The 14,513-nt window shown below is 41.9% G+C and overlaps 1 protein-coding gene across 1 annotated transcript in view; it reads left to right on the plus strand.

Annotated features, from left to right (window-relative positions):
- Window positions 1-12,707: 12,707 nt before the first annotated feature.
- The window catches only part of LOC134541728 (potassium channel subfamily K member 1-like), a 359,236-nt gene continuing 357,430 nt past the window's right edge, over window positions 12,708-14,513 (plus strand). The window contains exon 1 of the mRNA XM_063385376.1: window positions 12,708-12,878. Within this exon, the coding sequence (XP_063241446.1) occupies window positions 12,708-12,878 (171 nt within the window). The remainder of the gene's footprint in view (window positions 12,879-14,513) is intronic.

A 14,513-nucleotide genomic window follows, 5' to 3' on the forward strand; every position in this document is an offset into this window, starting at 1 on the left:
CGTCATTTGTCATAAAATGTTTGTCCTAAAGTCGTTTATCCTAAGAATTACCACAAAAAAAAATAGAAAAAAATTACGTGAACGCGGATGACTGTGAACAAGTTGAAATTTAAAAAAATAATATAACTAGGTGTGATCTAATAATACTCTAATCTAATAATCTAATAATGAATTTTTATAGCAGGAACTGCTGACGCTAGTAATAAGTCCGATAGCCGGATCCGTTGAGATACTCAGTGTCAAGTTTGAACAAGTTGTGACTTGTCAGTCGGCTTCCAAGAGCCGGAAGAGTGAGGTCGTGTTTACAGTGTCTGTCGCGCATCATGGATACAGACCCGGAACTTCGTCTAACCTCAATTTAGAATTCAAAGTTGGGGATGTGGTTAATCCATGTTTGCTTTTCCCATTGGTTGATTCAGTGAGAACTTTAGGGACTCCCCCCCCTCCCCCCCACCGAGTACGTTCATATTTGTGGGGCCTGGCCGAGAGGTCATTCCCATTCGCTAGTCACACGCTCCGTTTCTGCAGCTAGTCTTGACTGCGGCACTTCCGACCCGCAGGTGGCTGGCAACAGCTGGCGGGGAGAGCGACTGCGCAGCTGCGACAGGGCTGTCCATGCCCCACTCTTCCGTGGCGACCACGAACCAGCGGGAACCAGCGGGCGTGTTCTCTGAACCCCGCGCAGTTCATACGAGGCGTGGGAGCTTATAGAACTAGTCACATTATTGCTGTCTGAATCACATCAGCAATACAATAATACATACGCGTGCATCACACGTAGTGGAATGTACTCTTCGTGAAATAATCTCATCGTTCATTACGCTGCACTAAGGATTGCAGCGACAGGCAGAAAATTATCAATCAGCTTTACTGCTGTAGTAGCTACATACGGACGTTTAAAATATAACGTATAGGTAGGGGCAGGCATTTTTCGCGAAAATATCTGAACACTTATTAGACTGCAACAAGGTATACCTGTGGTTTCTTTCTTGTGATTGGCGGCCGTCTGCGAGAGAAGTCGCTGCTTTATCTGACCGAGCCACTCAGGACGCGTTTACTCCCGCACTGAATCACTGTGATTGGTGGTGTTACAATCGATATGTACACAGACGTTGCTACAGTGTTTTAACTTTCAGCTAGTCTCGAAATCTTTTCGCGAGATCTGCATGCCCCTACGTATAGGGTAAACCGTTTCCGTTTGAAGACAAAGAGTTGAAGTGTGCATTCAAGACATTTACAATTCCGACGATGTGAAACAGTTGGTTGAACACATCATCGAGAAACTCTATCGGGAAGAAAAGGACTATTTGGGAAAAGGATCTGGTTGGACTCGTCTTCGATAAACATTTTGGAGCTGAGAATCATTCAGTTCACACCAATGCAGAACTTAATGTTTATAATATGTTAGTTTACATTTGTTCCTGTAGTAGGGTAGAAATTATGTAATAATTTTTTTGTATGTAATTTTGTTGTTTTATTTGAACATGTAAGTTTTGGGTATTAAATATATTTTTTTGCATTAACTGAGGATGGAAGCAATGACAGTAATTAATCGATTCAATCAGTAAATTGATGAGTTTTTTTAAATTATTTTTGGAATTTTTCCCGAATTTCTAGGTTAATTATTACAAATTTTCAAGACGGCGGTCAATATGTCAGTATCGGCGTAGTAGAGGTAGGTAGTAGATAAATTTAAGCATAATTTAGGACTTTTCATCATATTTTTTGAAATTAATATTTTTTCCATGAAATAAAATTTTTGTATCGGTCAAATATCGAACAAGGACAATAACCGATCTAATCACTCAGTATATTTATGAGTGTTTTTTGAATAATTTGGGAATATTCCCGAATTTTTAGCTTAATATTAACGAATTGAATTTCCAATATGGCACCCATATGACAAGATGGCAGACGTCACAGTAATAAATGATTACTGCACTCTAGCGGATAAAAATTAAACTAATATGGTGGTAGCGCACTCTAGCAGAAGAAAACAATATGGTGGCCTCCAGCAGACGGAAACAAGATAACGGACGTGACGTCATACTAGTTGGCGATATATTATGTACCTTGGCATAAGTGGTGGGAGGTTAGTGCCGGTGGTTTCCGTGGAGGAAAGATCTGTCGTAATTTTTATATTTTTACCTCACCGGGTTCGAACCAAGGACTCCAAGCTGTATTTTGTAAGTGCATTTTTCAATTAAAATTTGATTAAATATTTTTTTTTGTAATTATAACTTTTCCTCTATTTTATAGCTAAATGATTATGAATTTCCAAGATGGCGGACATTATATCATAATCCAAGATGCCGGAATGTGTTTATTAAACTTTTTATTAGTTAATTTTTTATTAATTTACTATTTACTAGATTTTCCAGATTTCTTAGCTTAAAAATTCGGATTTTCAAGTTGGCGGTCGTAAAAAAAGTAGCAAAGGTTGTGTAACAAATTAAAATTGGTGCCATGACATTCTAATTGTCAAAGTCATGACCTCAGCGGCTTATGGCGGCTTGCTTTTAGGACTCTTCCGCGACCTGGATATATTATTTGTTATTGCAACTATCACCGTCTGAAGCGCTATCTGTACGTTTTAAAGTTAACCTGAGAAACAGCTAGAGGGTTGACAGCGCTACCTACCGAGTATTCTATACACTACTTCGAGGACAATGCTGCTGTACTCATTCCATGGAGGGTGTAAGAAAATATGGCAGAATTCCGTCTCGTCCTTTGGATTTATGGCATATTTCCGTTATGGTACTTTTCCGCCTTTTTCGAAGAGGCCAGGCGTAATACTTGCATTATGGTAGTCTTCCGATATGGTAGTCTTCCTTCGCCAAAAAGGAAATTTTCCCTCAAAACGGGAATTTTTCCCTTGAAGTAGGGAAATTTTTTATTCTTCAAATTTTTTGAGATTTGTTGGTGGAATTTTTTTTCTTTCAAAAAAATGGGAAATTTTGGCGAATTTTTGGCAAATGTTGACAATGTTTTTAGTAATTTTTAACAAATTTCGAAGGTCCAAGTCTAAGTCAATCAAGATGGCGTCGTGAAGTCACAATGCAACACGGTGGTTGACTCCTCCGGCTCCTCCTGGTGAAGCCTGGGCCAGCTCCGGCTATTATATAAGTATTACTACCCGCGTGTTCACGCTGTCGCCGACATTCATTATTTACCCGAATGGGTTTTTCCAAAATTTTTTTTGGAGAACTTTGGTCAATGTAGATGTTGTGATTATGAAATTCGTTTAAATAACGACTGTATTACGATTGTAAGGAATTTTTAATGCTTATATTTTAAGTGTGTTTTATTAAAATAAGTTTTTGTATTACGAAATGATTGTTTTGTTATATTGCATTTAAAGTACGTACTATTTTGAGTCTCATAACGGACGAGTCTAATGGTAGGCAAAAATTTAGATAGAATCGTTAAAGTCGTTCACTTTCTGTGAGGAATACGTGCACTGAAGTAACTGACACTTTGAATTTGCAGTATTTCCAAGGAATTCTTGGATTACAGCCGTCGTATATTCTGTGTTTCATGTATCCCAGTTTATCCCTGGATCCTGGAGGCTTGATCCCGATGGCTTGATCCTGTTGGCTTGATCCTGTTGGCTTGATCCTGTTGGCTTGATCCTCCGGTACATGATGCTTGCTGTACTAATTCAGTACGTTGTAAGATCCTGTACATTAAATAAATTTGGGTCCATATTTTATATTTACGGAACGGACTATTTAAATGTTCAAATTTTAAGTAATTTCAGTTATTTAGTATATAATTGTTTTCCCTTGCGTGTCAAGCGAACCCAAGTATACGAGTATATATACGTACAAAGGGGCACTTAGCTTTAGTATTTTGAAATGATAATTAATGTATTTTACCCACAGTACCTCTATAATGTTATGTTGCCATGGTATCTTCGTGCAAATAAATAATTTTATTGTGCGTGAAATCTAAATATCGGTAATTGGTTGTTCACACTGGATAGCGGTCGCCACTTTGAAAACTGCGGGTGATTATACAATTACCCTATTTTTGTTGCAATAATAAGTGTAATAATCATGCTTCTGGTACTGCACGCCCTTTGTTAGTACTTAAGTTGTTGAGACGACCCCAAAGTGTTCCAATAATTTGTTCATTTTCGTTGGCGTGAGTTAGGGATGCTTCAGGAAATTGTATTTACGCACTTAGGAATTTCATTTGAATATGGGTCATTATGTGAAATTAACTGTTTCTGCGGAAGTGATGGACTCAGTAGTAAGTTGTCAAGGGCAAGTTTCACAAAATGACTGTTGAAAACAATAATTACATAATGAGATATGTATTTATTTCAAAAATTGTATGATCGAGCATGATTGACTAAATGTAATATATACAAAAAAAATTACGAGAATTCTCTAGCCTATATTATTAATATCTCACGTAAATAAGGATCAGAAAAAGTACTCACATTTTTCTATTATTGTTAGTGGCAGTGTGTAAATATATATAAATAACAATATTACATAACAATATAAAGTTGTACTTATAGTCATGTACTTTGTTTCAATGTTGGAAATAGTTGTACTGTTTTTTGTTTAAGTTGTATATACAATTAAAAAATAATAATAAACTAACATCGTCTATTCTCAGAATAAACGGAAAATAACACAAGACTACAAGGCTACATTACCACGATGCTAAATGGCTACAAGGCTACAAGTCCACGCGGTTACAAAGCTACAAGACTACGAGGCTACGAGACTACGAGTCTACAAGGCTCCAACTTGCTTCGAGGCTACTTGGCTACAAAGCCACAAGATTACGAGGCATTTGACTGAGTTTTAACTTGTTGCCATTGGATGATATTTTGCATCATTTGTTTATATCATATTTTATATTAAACGTTTAGCAACCATTTTTGGTGAGATGAATTTTTTTTTCCACTACCACGGATCCTTAATGTTTTGTTTTCTTTTGACTTATTTACCAGTCATCTGTTTGTATGTTTGCTTTGGGACCAGACCCTGTTGCGGTAGAAGGCGCGGTAAATTATCAGGCGGTGTTTTCGGAGACGTTTAAAGTTAAATGTTAAATGATAATGAAACAGACGCAGTCCCAACTCCGGGGTGGGGGCGGAAGTTGGTCGCTGCTGGACACAGCACTGAATTTCAATACCATTATGAGTGATGTATAAGTTTGAAGTCATTTTTAAATATGGACTTTTTTTTTGACAGCTCGAGCACCCTTAAAACTATTCAGAAAGACTTTGGGTGGGAGAAATGGCAGAGACGGCATTACCTGGGTCGAAATAAAAAGTATTTCTGAAGCCTTAACGCTGATGACTGAACTACATTGCTCTTGCTACGCCCTTCACCCCGAGCGCGAGTACAGTTGTTCCTCTCTCGGCGGATGGTTACGGCTGTGCTGGGAAGAAGAGGCGAGCTCACAGAGAGTTATGGCCGCAGCTACAAAGTGCGGCCTGCCGAGCGACTTAAGCCGACCCCGGCCATAAAGGCGATTATGTACTTTTTTCCCCTTGGCCAACTGAGCTTTAAAGCTTCGAAACCCGTTAGAGGGCACGTTTGTTTGCGACTGAAAGCCTTCTGGGAAGGCGTAAAAATGACATTACATTTTACGTTAACAGAAAAGTTGGTTTTACACAACAAAAAAAAACTTTTCATGTAAAGTAATACAAACGTGAATTCATCTTTAACTCGCGAAAATATATTTTATATCTTCCAATTTAAAAATTCTATAAACGCTTGGTACTGAAGTTATTTATTTGTTGAGTCACGATTATTTCGTAGATTCATTGGGTAGCAAAGTAGACTTGAATCACTTATACATTTGTTTTACGTATAGGCGTGGGCTATATATAGTGCTCTTGACACGCTTGGACGACCCTGGGCAGTTGTAAACAAGGGTAATAAGTGTTTACCTAGACACGCGTAACCCGCCAAAATATGTGACCTTTCATTCGGCTAAAGAGCATTCTAAAAAGGCTTTATTTCTTATAGGCAAGTTGAGTCTAGCCATAAGTGAAAAGAACCTGCAAAATAATTGTAGCTCTAGTTATTTGACACCTCCAACTTTATACGTATTACAGAAAAAATTAATCACTTTAAACCAATATGCATATATGTTTAGGTTTCGTAGCTCTAGAATTTAAAGAATAGATTCCGGTTGTTAGGAACTTAGTTATGGCTCAACAATATTGTATCGATATAATTCTGAATCGAACCTTTAAATTTTAGTATCTTAATTAGTTGTACAAACGTGTGATAGCAAAAAAACAAAGGAAAACACTGAGAAAGACGATTACTCTAGCCTATGGCAGTTGAGTAACTGACACATGGCGACCGAACATGGGTTACTGATTCAACCTCGGGCAAGAGTAAAGTAAGATAATTTGTTTAGGAGATCCCTTTCCACTTGCAAGGGTGAATATGTATTTTAATTTAAATGCATACTTATTTTCGACATTCCCTTGTGACCAATGAGCTCGCTAGGGACTGGCTGACAATGCATGAGTTGGTAATGGGGAAGGAGCCAACTCAGAAAGGTGAGGCAGTCAGCTCAACGAGGTTGGGCAGTCAGCTCAACGAGGTGGGGCAGTCAGCTCAACGAGGTTGGGCAGTCAGCTCAACGAGGTGGGGCAGTCAGCTCAACGAGGTTGGGCAGTCAGCTCAACGAGGTGGGGCAGTCAGCTCAACGAGGTGAGGCAGTCAGCTCAACGAGGTTGGGCAGTCAGCTCAACGAGGTGGGGCAGTCAGCTCAACGAGGTTGGGCAGTCAGCTCAACGAGGTTGGGCAGTCAGCTCAACGAGGTTGGGCAGTCAGCTCAACGAGGTGGGGCAGTCAGCTCAACGAGGTGGGGCAGTCAGCTCAACGAGGTGGGGCAGTCAGCTCAACGAGGTGGGGCAGTCAGCTCAACGAGGTTGGGCAGTCAGCTCAACGAGGTGGGGCAGTCAGCTCAACGAGGTTGGGCAGTCAGCTCAACGAGGTGGGGCAGTCAGCTCAACGAGGTGGGGCAGTCAGCTCAACGAGGTGGGGCAGTCAGCTCAACGAGGTGGGGCAGTCAGCTCAACGAGGTGGGGCAGTCAGCTCAACGAGGTGGGGCAGTCAGCTCAACGAGGTGGGGCAGTCAGCTCAACGAGGTGGGGCAGTCAGCTCAACGAGGTTGGGCAGTCAGCTCAACGAGGTTGGGCAGTCAGCTCAACGAGGTTGGGCAGTCAGCTCAACGAGGTGGGGCAGTCAGCTCAACGAGGTGGGGCAGTCAGCTCAACGAGGTGGGGCAGTCAGCTCAACGAGGTGGGGCAGTCAGCTCAACGAGGTGGGGCAGTCAGCTCAACGAGGTGGGGCAGTCAGCTCAACGAGGTGAGGCAGTCAGCTCAACGAGGTTGGGCAGTCAGCTCAACGAGGTTGGGCAGTCAGCTCAACGAGGTGGGGCAGTCAGCTCAACGAGGTGGGGCAGTCAGCTCAACGAGGTGAGGCAGTCAGCTCAACGAGGTTGGGCAGTCAGCTCAACGAGGTGGGGCAGTCAGCTCAACGAGGTGGGGCAGTCAGCTCAACGAGGTTGGGCAGTCAGCTCAACGAGGTGGGGCAGTCAGCTCAACGAGGTGGGGCAGTCAGCTCAACGAGGTTGGGCAGTCAGCTCAACGAGGTTGGGCAGTCAGCTCAACGAGGTTGGGCAGTCAGCTCAACGAGGTTGGGCAGTCAGCTCAACGAGGTTGGGCAGTCAGCTCAACGAGGTGGGGCAGTCAGCTCAACGAGGTGGGGCAGTCAGCTCAACGAGGTGGGGCAGTCAGCTCAACGAGGTGGGGCAGTCAGCTCAACGAGGTGGGGCAGTCAGCTCAACGAGGTGGGGCAGTCAGCTCAACGAGGTGGGGCAGTCAGCTCAACGAGGTGGGGCAGTCAGCTCAACGAGGTGGGGCAGTCAGCTCAACGAGGTTGGGCAGTCAGCTCAACGAGGTGGGGCAGTCAGCTCAACGAGGTTGGGCAGTCAGCTCAACGAGGTGGGGCAGTCAGCTCAACGAGGTGGGGCAGTCAGCTCAACGAGGTTGGGCAGTCAGCTCAACGAGGTGAGGCAGTCAGCTCAACGAGGTTGGGCAGTCAGCTCAACGAGGTTGGGCAGTCAGCTCAACGAGGTGGGGCAGTCAGCTCAACGAGGTGGGGCAGTCAGCTCAACGAGGTGGGGCAGTCAGCTCAACGAGGTGGGGCAGTCAGCTCAACGAGGTGGGGCAGTCCGCTCAACGAGGTGGGGCAGTCAGCTCAACGAGGTGGGGCAGTCAGCTCAACGAGGTGGGGCAGTCAGCGGCTAGTAACTGCACACCCTTGTCCCTTAGCGCTTGTCGCTGAATCAGTAACATTCCTTGTTTCCACGTGTCTACATAAAACCCAGAGAAATGTACATCGAGTAACTCAACTTCGGTATGAATATCTATCAATGGATATAAATGTGTGTTGCTAGATACAAGATTGATAATCTTGAACACCGTTTGACCGATCACCATGAACGTTGGCACATCGAAGTGTTTTTTTTTCATGAAGGTTTTTATGCTAGCCATTTTTTTTGTAACTCTCTACTATATGGCGCTTCTATAACGTTCAACCGATCGCCATGGTTGTCATGTACATTTTCATAAAATAAATTAATATTTAATAGACGTACAAACATTGAGTGTGTGTTATTTCCCCTTGTCCGCCACACGGTCATATAGTAAGGTTTTGTAACGCGTAAATATAGCAAACATGTATAAAAGTTATAGTTAAAATAATCTGTTCGTTAAAGTAAAAAACATATTTGAATTAATGAGTGCAAATAAAAGTTATTTATCAATTAAATTGTAGATTTCATTTCACTCCTTTGTATCCATACAAAATAGTGATAATTCAATAAAAATGATTCAATTTTATTCATAAAAGTATGCAATAAACTCATCAATGTTTTGTTATGACGTCACGTTAAACTATCGTCCGTAAACCGACTTTACAGACAACCAATTTTTTTTTTTTTTTTTTTTTCGTTTGGGGAGTTTCGATAAACCTGCAGCGGCAGCGCTCGAAGTATAAAGGATAAATAACAGCACTTCCCAGGGGCGCTGAGAGGACCACACGCCCCGGCGGAGCGCGGAGTGGCGGGAAGACAGCTGGGCCTGACAGCCTCTCACCTTTCTCTCCAGACACCGCGGTGGGCTGACGTGCTCACGCAGCGGTGCGACCCTGCGTTCCGCTACCTGCACACAGACGCAGCCGTGACACAGACTGTGCCGCTGAAGCTGAGCTCCGTCATCGGCTCACGGTGCGCTAACGTAAACAATGAATGACACGTAATTACTTTTGTATACAAGCACACAAGTTTCTTAAATAAATATATCTATATTTATAATAAAGAGAGTTTAAAAATTCATTGTACGTATGTTAGGGAGCGTGATAGAGCACATAGACAATCACAAATGGCGCTTTACAGCAAATGATTCAAACGCGAAATTACGGCAAACGTCATTATTCTAGCTGTGGATCTCAAACAAGATGAATGCGTACACGAATCATGAGAAGGCCCACTCATAAATCAGCTATGGCATACAGATTACTGATTTAAAAAAAAATCTACTTTTATTAGTTCCTAAAATTAATAATTTAATCCGTAACTGTTTTTTCTAAATTTTGTCAGGACATTTAGTATTTAGAAATCTAGTGTTCTATTACCCCCCAGTACTCAACCTAGACTCTGAGGATGGGTTGACAACTGAAAAACTAACAGTAACACAAAACATGGGTCGTGAGAATAATACATGACGGCCATGGTTTCGAACCTACTTATTCGTGACTACACATAGCATAGTCATTTGCATGGGAGAGAAGTCGTGCGAATAGGATAAAAAGTTATGTATTTTATTTCTGTAACAAACACGTGGTGCAACAGCCAATTAGAGCAGAGTAAGGTGGCATTTTGGGAGGAGTTTGAAACTGTTTATCTATCATGTGTTGGCAATAAATTGTTGAGATATTACAATGCTCGCGTAATTTCTGTTCCAAAAACAAATCATCTTAATAACCTACGTAAGTGATTGCGATAAATTTACATATAGTATTTACTAAAAATGTTTTAGGCTCCGTAATTCCAGTTCACTAAGAATTTCCCATAATCTATCATAACTAAACATTATATATATATATATATATATATATATATATTTTTTAAAAAAAGTTTTTACAGGCTGCTAGTCAGCTACTGCGGAAGAATATTTCAAACTTATTTTTTTAACATAACCAACAGGTGCTAGAATGATCGTGAAATATCATTAGTCCAAATTAACTGAAAATTACAATTATTAACAAATTTTGCACAGGTTGTGAGCACCAGGGTTATCATGGCATAATTGACACTCACGCATGTTATGTATAACATTTTAACTCTTGGTGTCCGGCACGTGGCAGGAGTAATTTCGTAAATGGAACGGAAGTCTGTAACCACGGTGCTACCATCTGTGGCGGATGGCTTGAACCAAAGTTTATAAAGCCAAAGGTAAACTTTATAGTATTACCTGTTCAATGACAACATTGCAATAAAATTCTTTGTAGAAATCAGGTTCAATGCCGGGGTTTAATGGTTTTATAGTCTTTTTTCGCTTTTATTGGATCCATTTCATTATATCGTTTAGAATTTCGGTCTGCGTATCAAATGCCGTAATGACGTAGCTGCTCCGGTAACAAATCCCAGCGGCGGATGCGGAAACTACGTGTAATTGGACAAGCAATAGAGTTAAAAACACAATTGGCGTATATTTCCAATGCTCGGCATTAATTTAATAAATTATATGTTAAATATCGTGTCCGGTTTCGTTATATAAGAGTATTTGCAATATGAGAACCCTTAAATATTTTCGTTACCGATGTTGGATGTTACACTACTCTGGCGAATACTGAGATATTCGCTTACGTTTTTTTTTTAAATTGCGAATGCAGTTTAACATGCAAAATTCGTGAAATTCCTTCCGTTACTTCGTGCTAGTGTGCCTGAACAGAGTTAACAACACAGTAACCGTACACTGGTTTTTTTAAAACGTCGCAAGTAAAGTGGAGGATAATAACAGTCCAGAATGTTCGGTTATTGGCTGATGCGAAACATGCCAAGTGATTTCCAGCATATCACTGAGATTATAAATTAGGCGTCGCCCATGGTCGAGGAAAATGACCCGAAAGTCAGTTGATGGTACATCAAAGTTTTACTACAGTAAGACTACAGTAAAAGAAACTTCTTAAAATTAACTGTTGATACACAGCTACGAGACTAACCTCTCGTAAAACGTTTATGATGTTTAGGCCCGACTTTATCCTCCAAGTTGGGTTACGCCTTTTTACACTATTATTTTTTGTTTTATTGCAATACTAACGGATGTTTTCCTAGATAATTATTGTCTATTGATAGATTCAAAATTATTTCGATGTTTCATTGGCTTACAAGTAGACTTGAAGCACAAGTACGCCAGAGTGACGCTGATGATTGGACCACAGTGCTCCTGACACGCCATTGACTATCTCGAGTCTGTTGTCGACTAGCAGCGGAAGTGGTTGCCGGAACTTGTGTGACCCGCCACAGGATGTGACCTTGTCATCTACCAAAGAGGACTCTGCCACGGCACGATTACATACAGGCAGGTTGAGTCTAGCCTGGAGTTGGCAAGACGGCCCTTGCGGCCCGAGATAATGCGCGCGGGTTTGAACTGACACAAGTCTTCTCTGGGTAGGGTGCTTGCGTGTTGCATACCGCCCATATGTTGGCCTTTATGCATGCAATAAGCGGAAAACTTTATAATGCACAGAAGGTTTTCCCTTGAAACATAGTTTTGACATTTACGTTTATCAGCCCCGTTCCAAAGTCACGATTTGCAACCACAAGCGGACCCTCTCTGTGAGGGGTTTCTTAATTCCAGAGGAGGTACCCTCCCCCCTCCCTCCATGGCTATATCTATTATGTTTTGTACCAAGTCAGACAAATACTTATAGCTAGAATTGTTGGCCGACTAACTGAGTTATGGTCATTCACGTGTAGCTAATCTTCTCATTGTTTCTTCAGATGGGCAATGCCCACAGCTATAGGGGGAGAGTCCCATTTTAGAAATACTTCTTCATAAGAATTTGTAATTATAATAAAAAAAACCTTAAGTAACACATGACAAAGAAGCCCAGCCTCTAACACTAATAACGTAATAACGTTTTATAACATAAAATATATACGCGCGTCACTGCCGTTGCCCGCGAACGATTCAATACCGCGTGTTCTGTCTGTCGCGTCCTTCCAGCATGTGTGTAGGCGCGGGTGTGTCGCGTGGAATCACGTACTTGCCATTCCGTGTTTACTAGACGTACGCTGCATTCGCGCTTTGAAGACAGTTAACTGGTTAGGCCATCAGTGCTTGAATGATTTTTGCTCCAGTAATTATACCACGACTCCACTTCTGTGTCGTTGTGAAAAACAGGATTGGCTAATCTGGGAACCATATTATCGTATATTCGGACCAGCACTAGCATTCTTTCCTTACACCGCAGATTTTGTTCAACCAGCTGCACCACGGGTGTGGAACGTCTACCCTGGCGCACCATGCGCACGAGGAAGTAACGGAACGCGCACACTCGCGCACCGTGCGCACGGAGGCAGTGCGTGAGTGCGTGGGCGGGTGCGCGGGACACGAGGGTCGGCGGGATCGACCCAGTGCCGCTGGATGAATGACTGAAGGGTTACCGGAGGGTGAGGAGGGGGACGGGGCGGCCCGCGCATGCGCGCGAGGGTGCGCGACGGGCCACTGCGCAGCGTGCGGCGAGACGCCGGCGTCAGTGCAGTTGTCGGCGGCGAGCGAGGCAGCGGTCACCGGCTGTGGCAGAGCACCGACAGCCGCGGTGAGTCTCAGCGTACAACCAACCACTCTTACAGCATGGGCGTCGCAACCGGGGGGGAAGGGGGACACGTCCCCCCCAATAATAAAAGTCTTCAATTTCGTCCCCTCCAATAATATATTTAGTTTCGTAGTTATATTAAAGAAATGATTTCTGTGATACAACCCGTATGTTGCGCATGGTGCATTTAGTCCAATCGTGGTAATGTGAGCACTTTTTAATTCGATCTTCGTGTAAATTAGTGATGGGTCGTTCGTTAACGATTCGTTCAAAAAGAACGAATCTTTGAGAGAACGAAATCTTGCGATTCGTTCGCGATGTAAAGAACCGGCTCTTTGAGAGCCGGTACCTTGAAAGATTCGGTAGAACGAAAATGCGGAGAGAACGAGAGAACCAACCGGCTCTTTGAGAGCCGGTACCTTGAAAGATTCGGAAGAACGAAAACGCGGAGAGAACGAGAGAACGAGATGAGAGAACCGGCCACGCGCCCGGTCTGATTCGTTCGTGAAATGATTCATGACGTCAGGAGTCTGAAGAATTAGTAATCACAGCGTGAGCATGTTCATAAGAGCAAACGATAACTGATCAAATAAAATAGGGTAACATGAAAAGTATCTATACCTGAAAATGTCAACTGTTAAGTAGTGGTTTAAAATTGCGTTTTCACATTCACATACACAAATTTGGGGGGGAAAAAAACATGAATTAAAAATAACAGGGAAAGTAACTACAAATGTTCACACTTACCATTTAGGTGTTAATTAATGTACCTACTTCATTTTTCTCTCTTCATACTGAATCGCAGTAGTAGTATTCAATTTTTGTCTTTTTTTCTCTAAATGTGTTGGTCTACATGTAAACACTTTACTCTCTCTAGAGTGTAAATAGCCTGTATATTAATATTTGTAACTTAAAAAGTAATACAATATAAATAATCTTGTTTCATATACGCAACTGTGATTCACTGGCTACGAAAAGCAATGTTCAAGTACTAGCTATAATAGTGCGATTACAAATTAAAGTTAAGAAAGATCACTTTCGTACCTAACATTCTTAGATTTAATGCTCCCGTATTATATAGAATCACTGCATGAAGCATTTGCAGCGATCAACAGTCAATAATTTTATAACAGTCAGTATACAACTAGACGTTTGAAATTTCATTTACCCATGCAGAGTAGTAGCGATCCAGCCTCCTCTCGTTATCGGGTCACGCGATAACGAGGGGAGGCTGGAAGCAAACACGTAGCCAATACTCTAAAGGATGAACGAGTTACGTCACCTGATAAAAGAGCCAGATCCTATTCACAGAAAAGAACGAAATGACCGAGATGAACGAATCGTTCTGAACGAATCTTTCACGGAACTGATCCGAAAGTACCGGTTCGGTCAAAAGAACCGTTCTGCCCATCACTAGTGTAAATTCGAAATCAGGTCCGATACCGAATACAGATATGTTAACTGTTTTTTTTTTTACAAATTTGTTCTCTGCAAATATTGTTTTTAGAAAAAATAAATTATATATTGCAACCAACTATAATTAGAATATTTAGAAAAGAAAAATGCCTAAGAACCGCCAAGCTTTGAGAAAAATACTTAATAATATTTTGTAGTAAAAGAGCATGTTCTATATGTGTG

The sequence above is a fragment of the Bacillus rossius genome (genome assembly GCF_032445375.1).
Source record: "Bacillus rossius redtenbacheri isolate Brsri chromosome 4 unlocalized genomic scaffold, Brsri_v3 Brsri_v3_scf4_1, whole genome shotgun sequence".
Lineage (NCBI taxonomy): Eukaryota > Metazoa > Arthropoda > Insecta > Phasmatodea > Bacillidae > Bacillus > Bacillus rossius.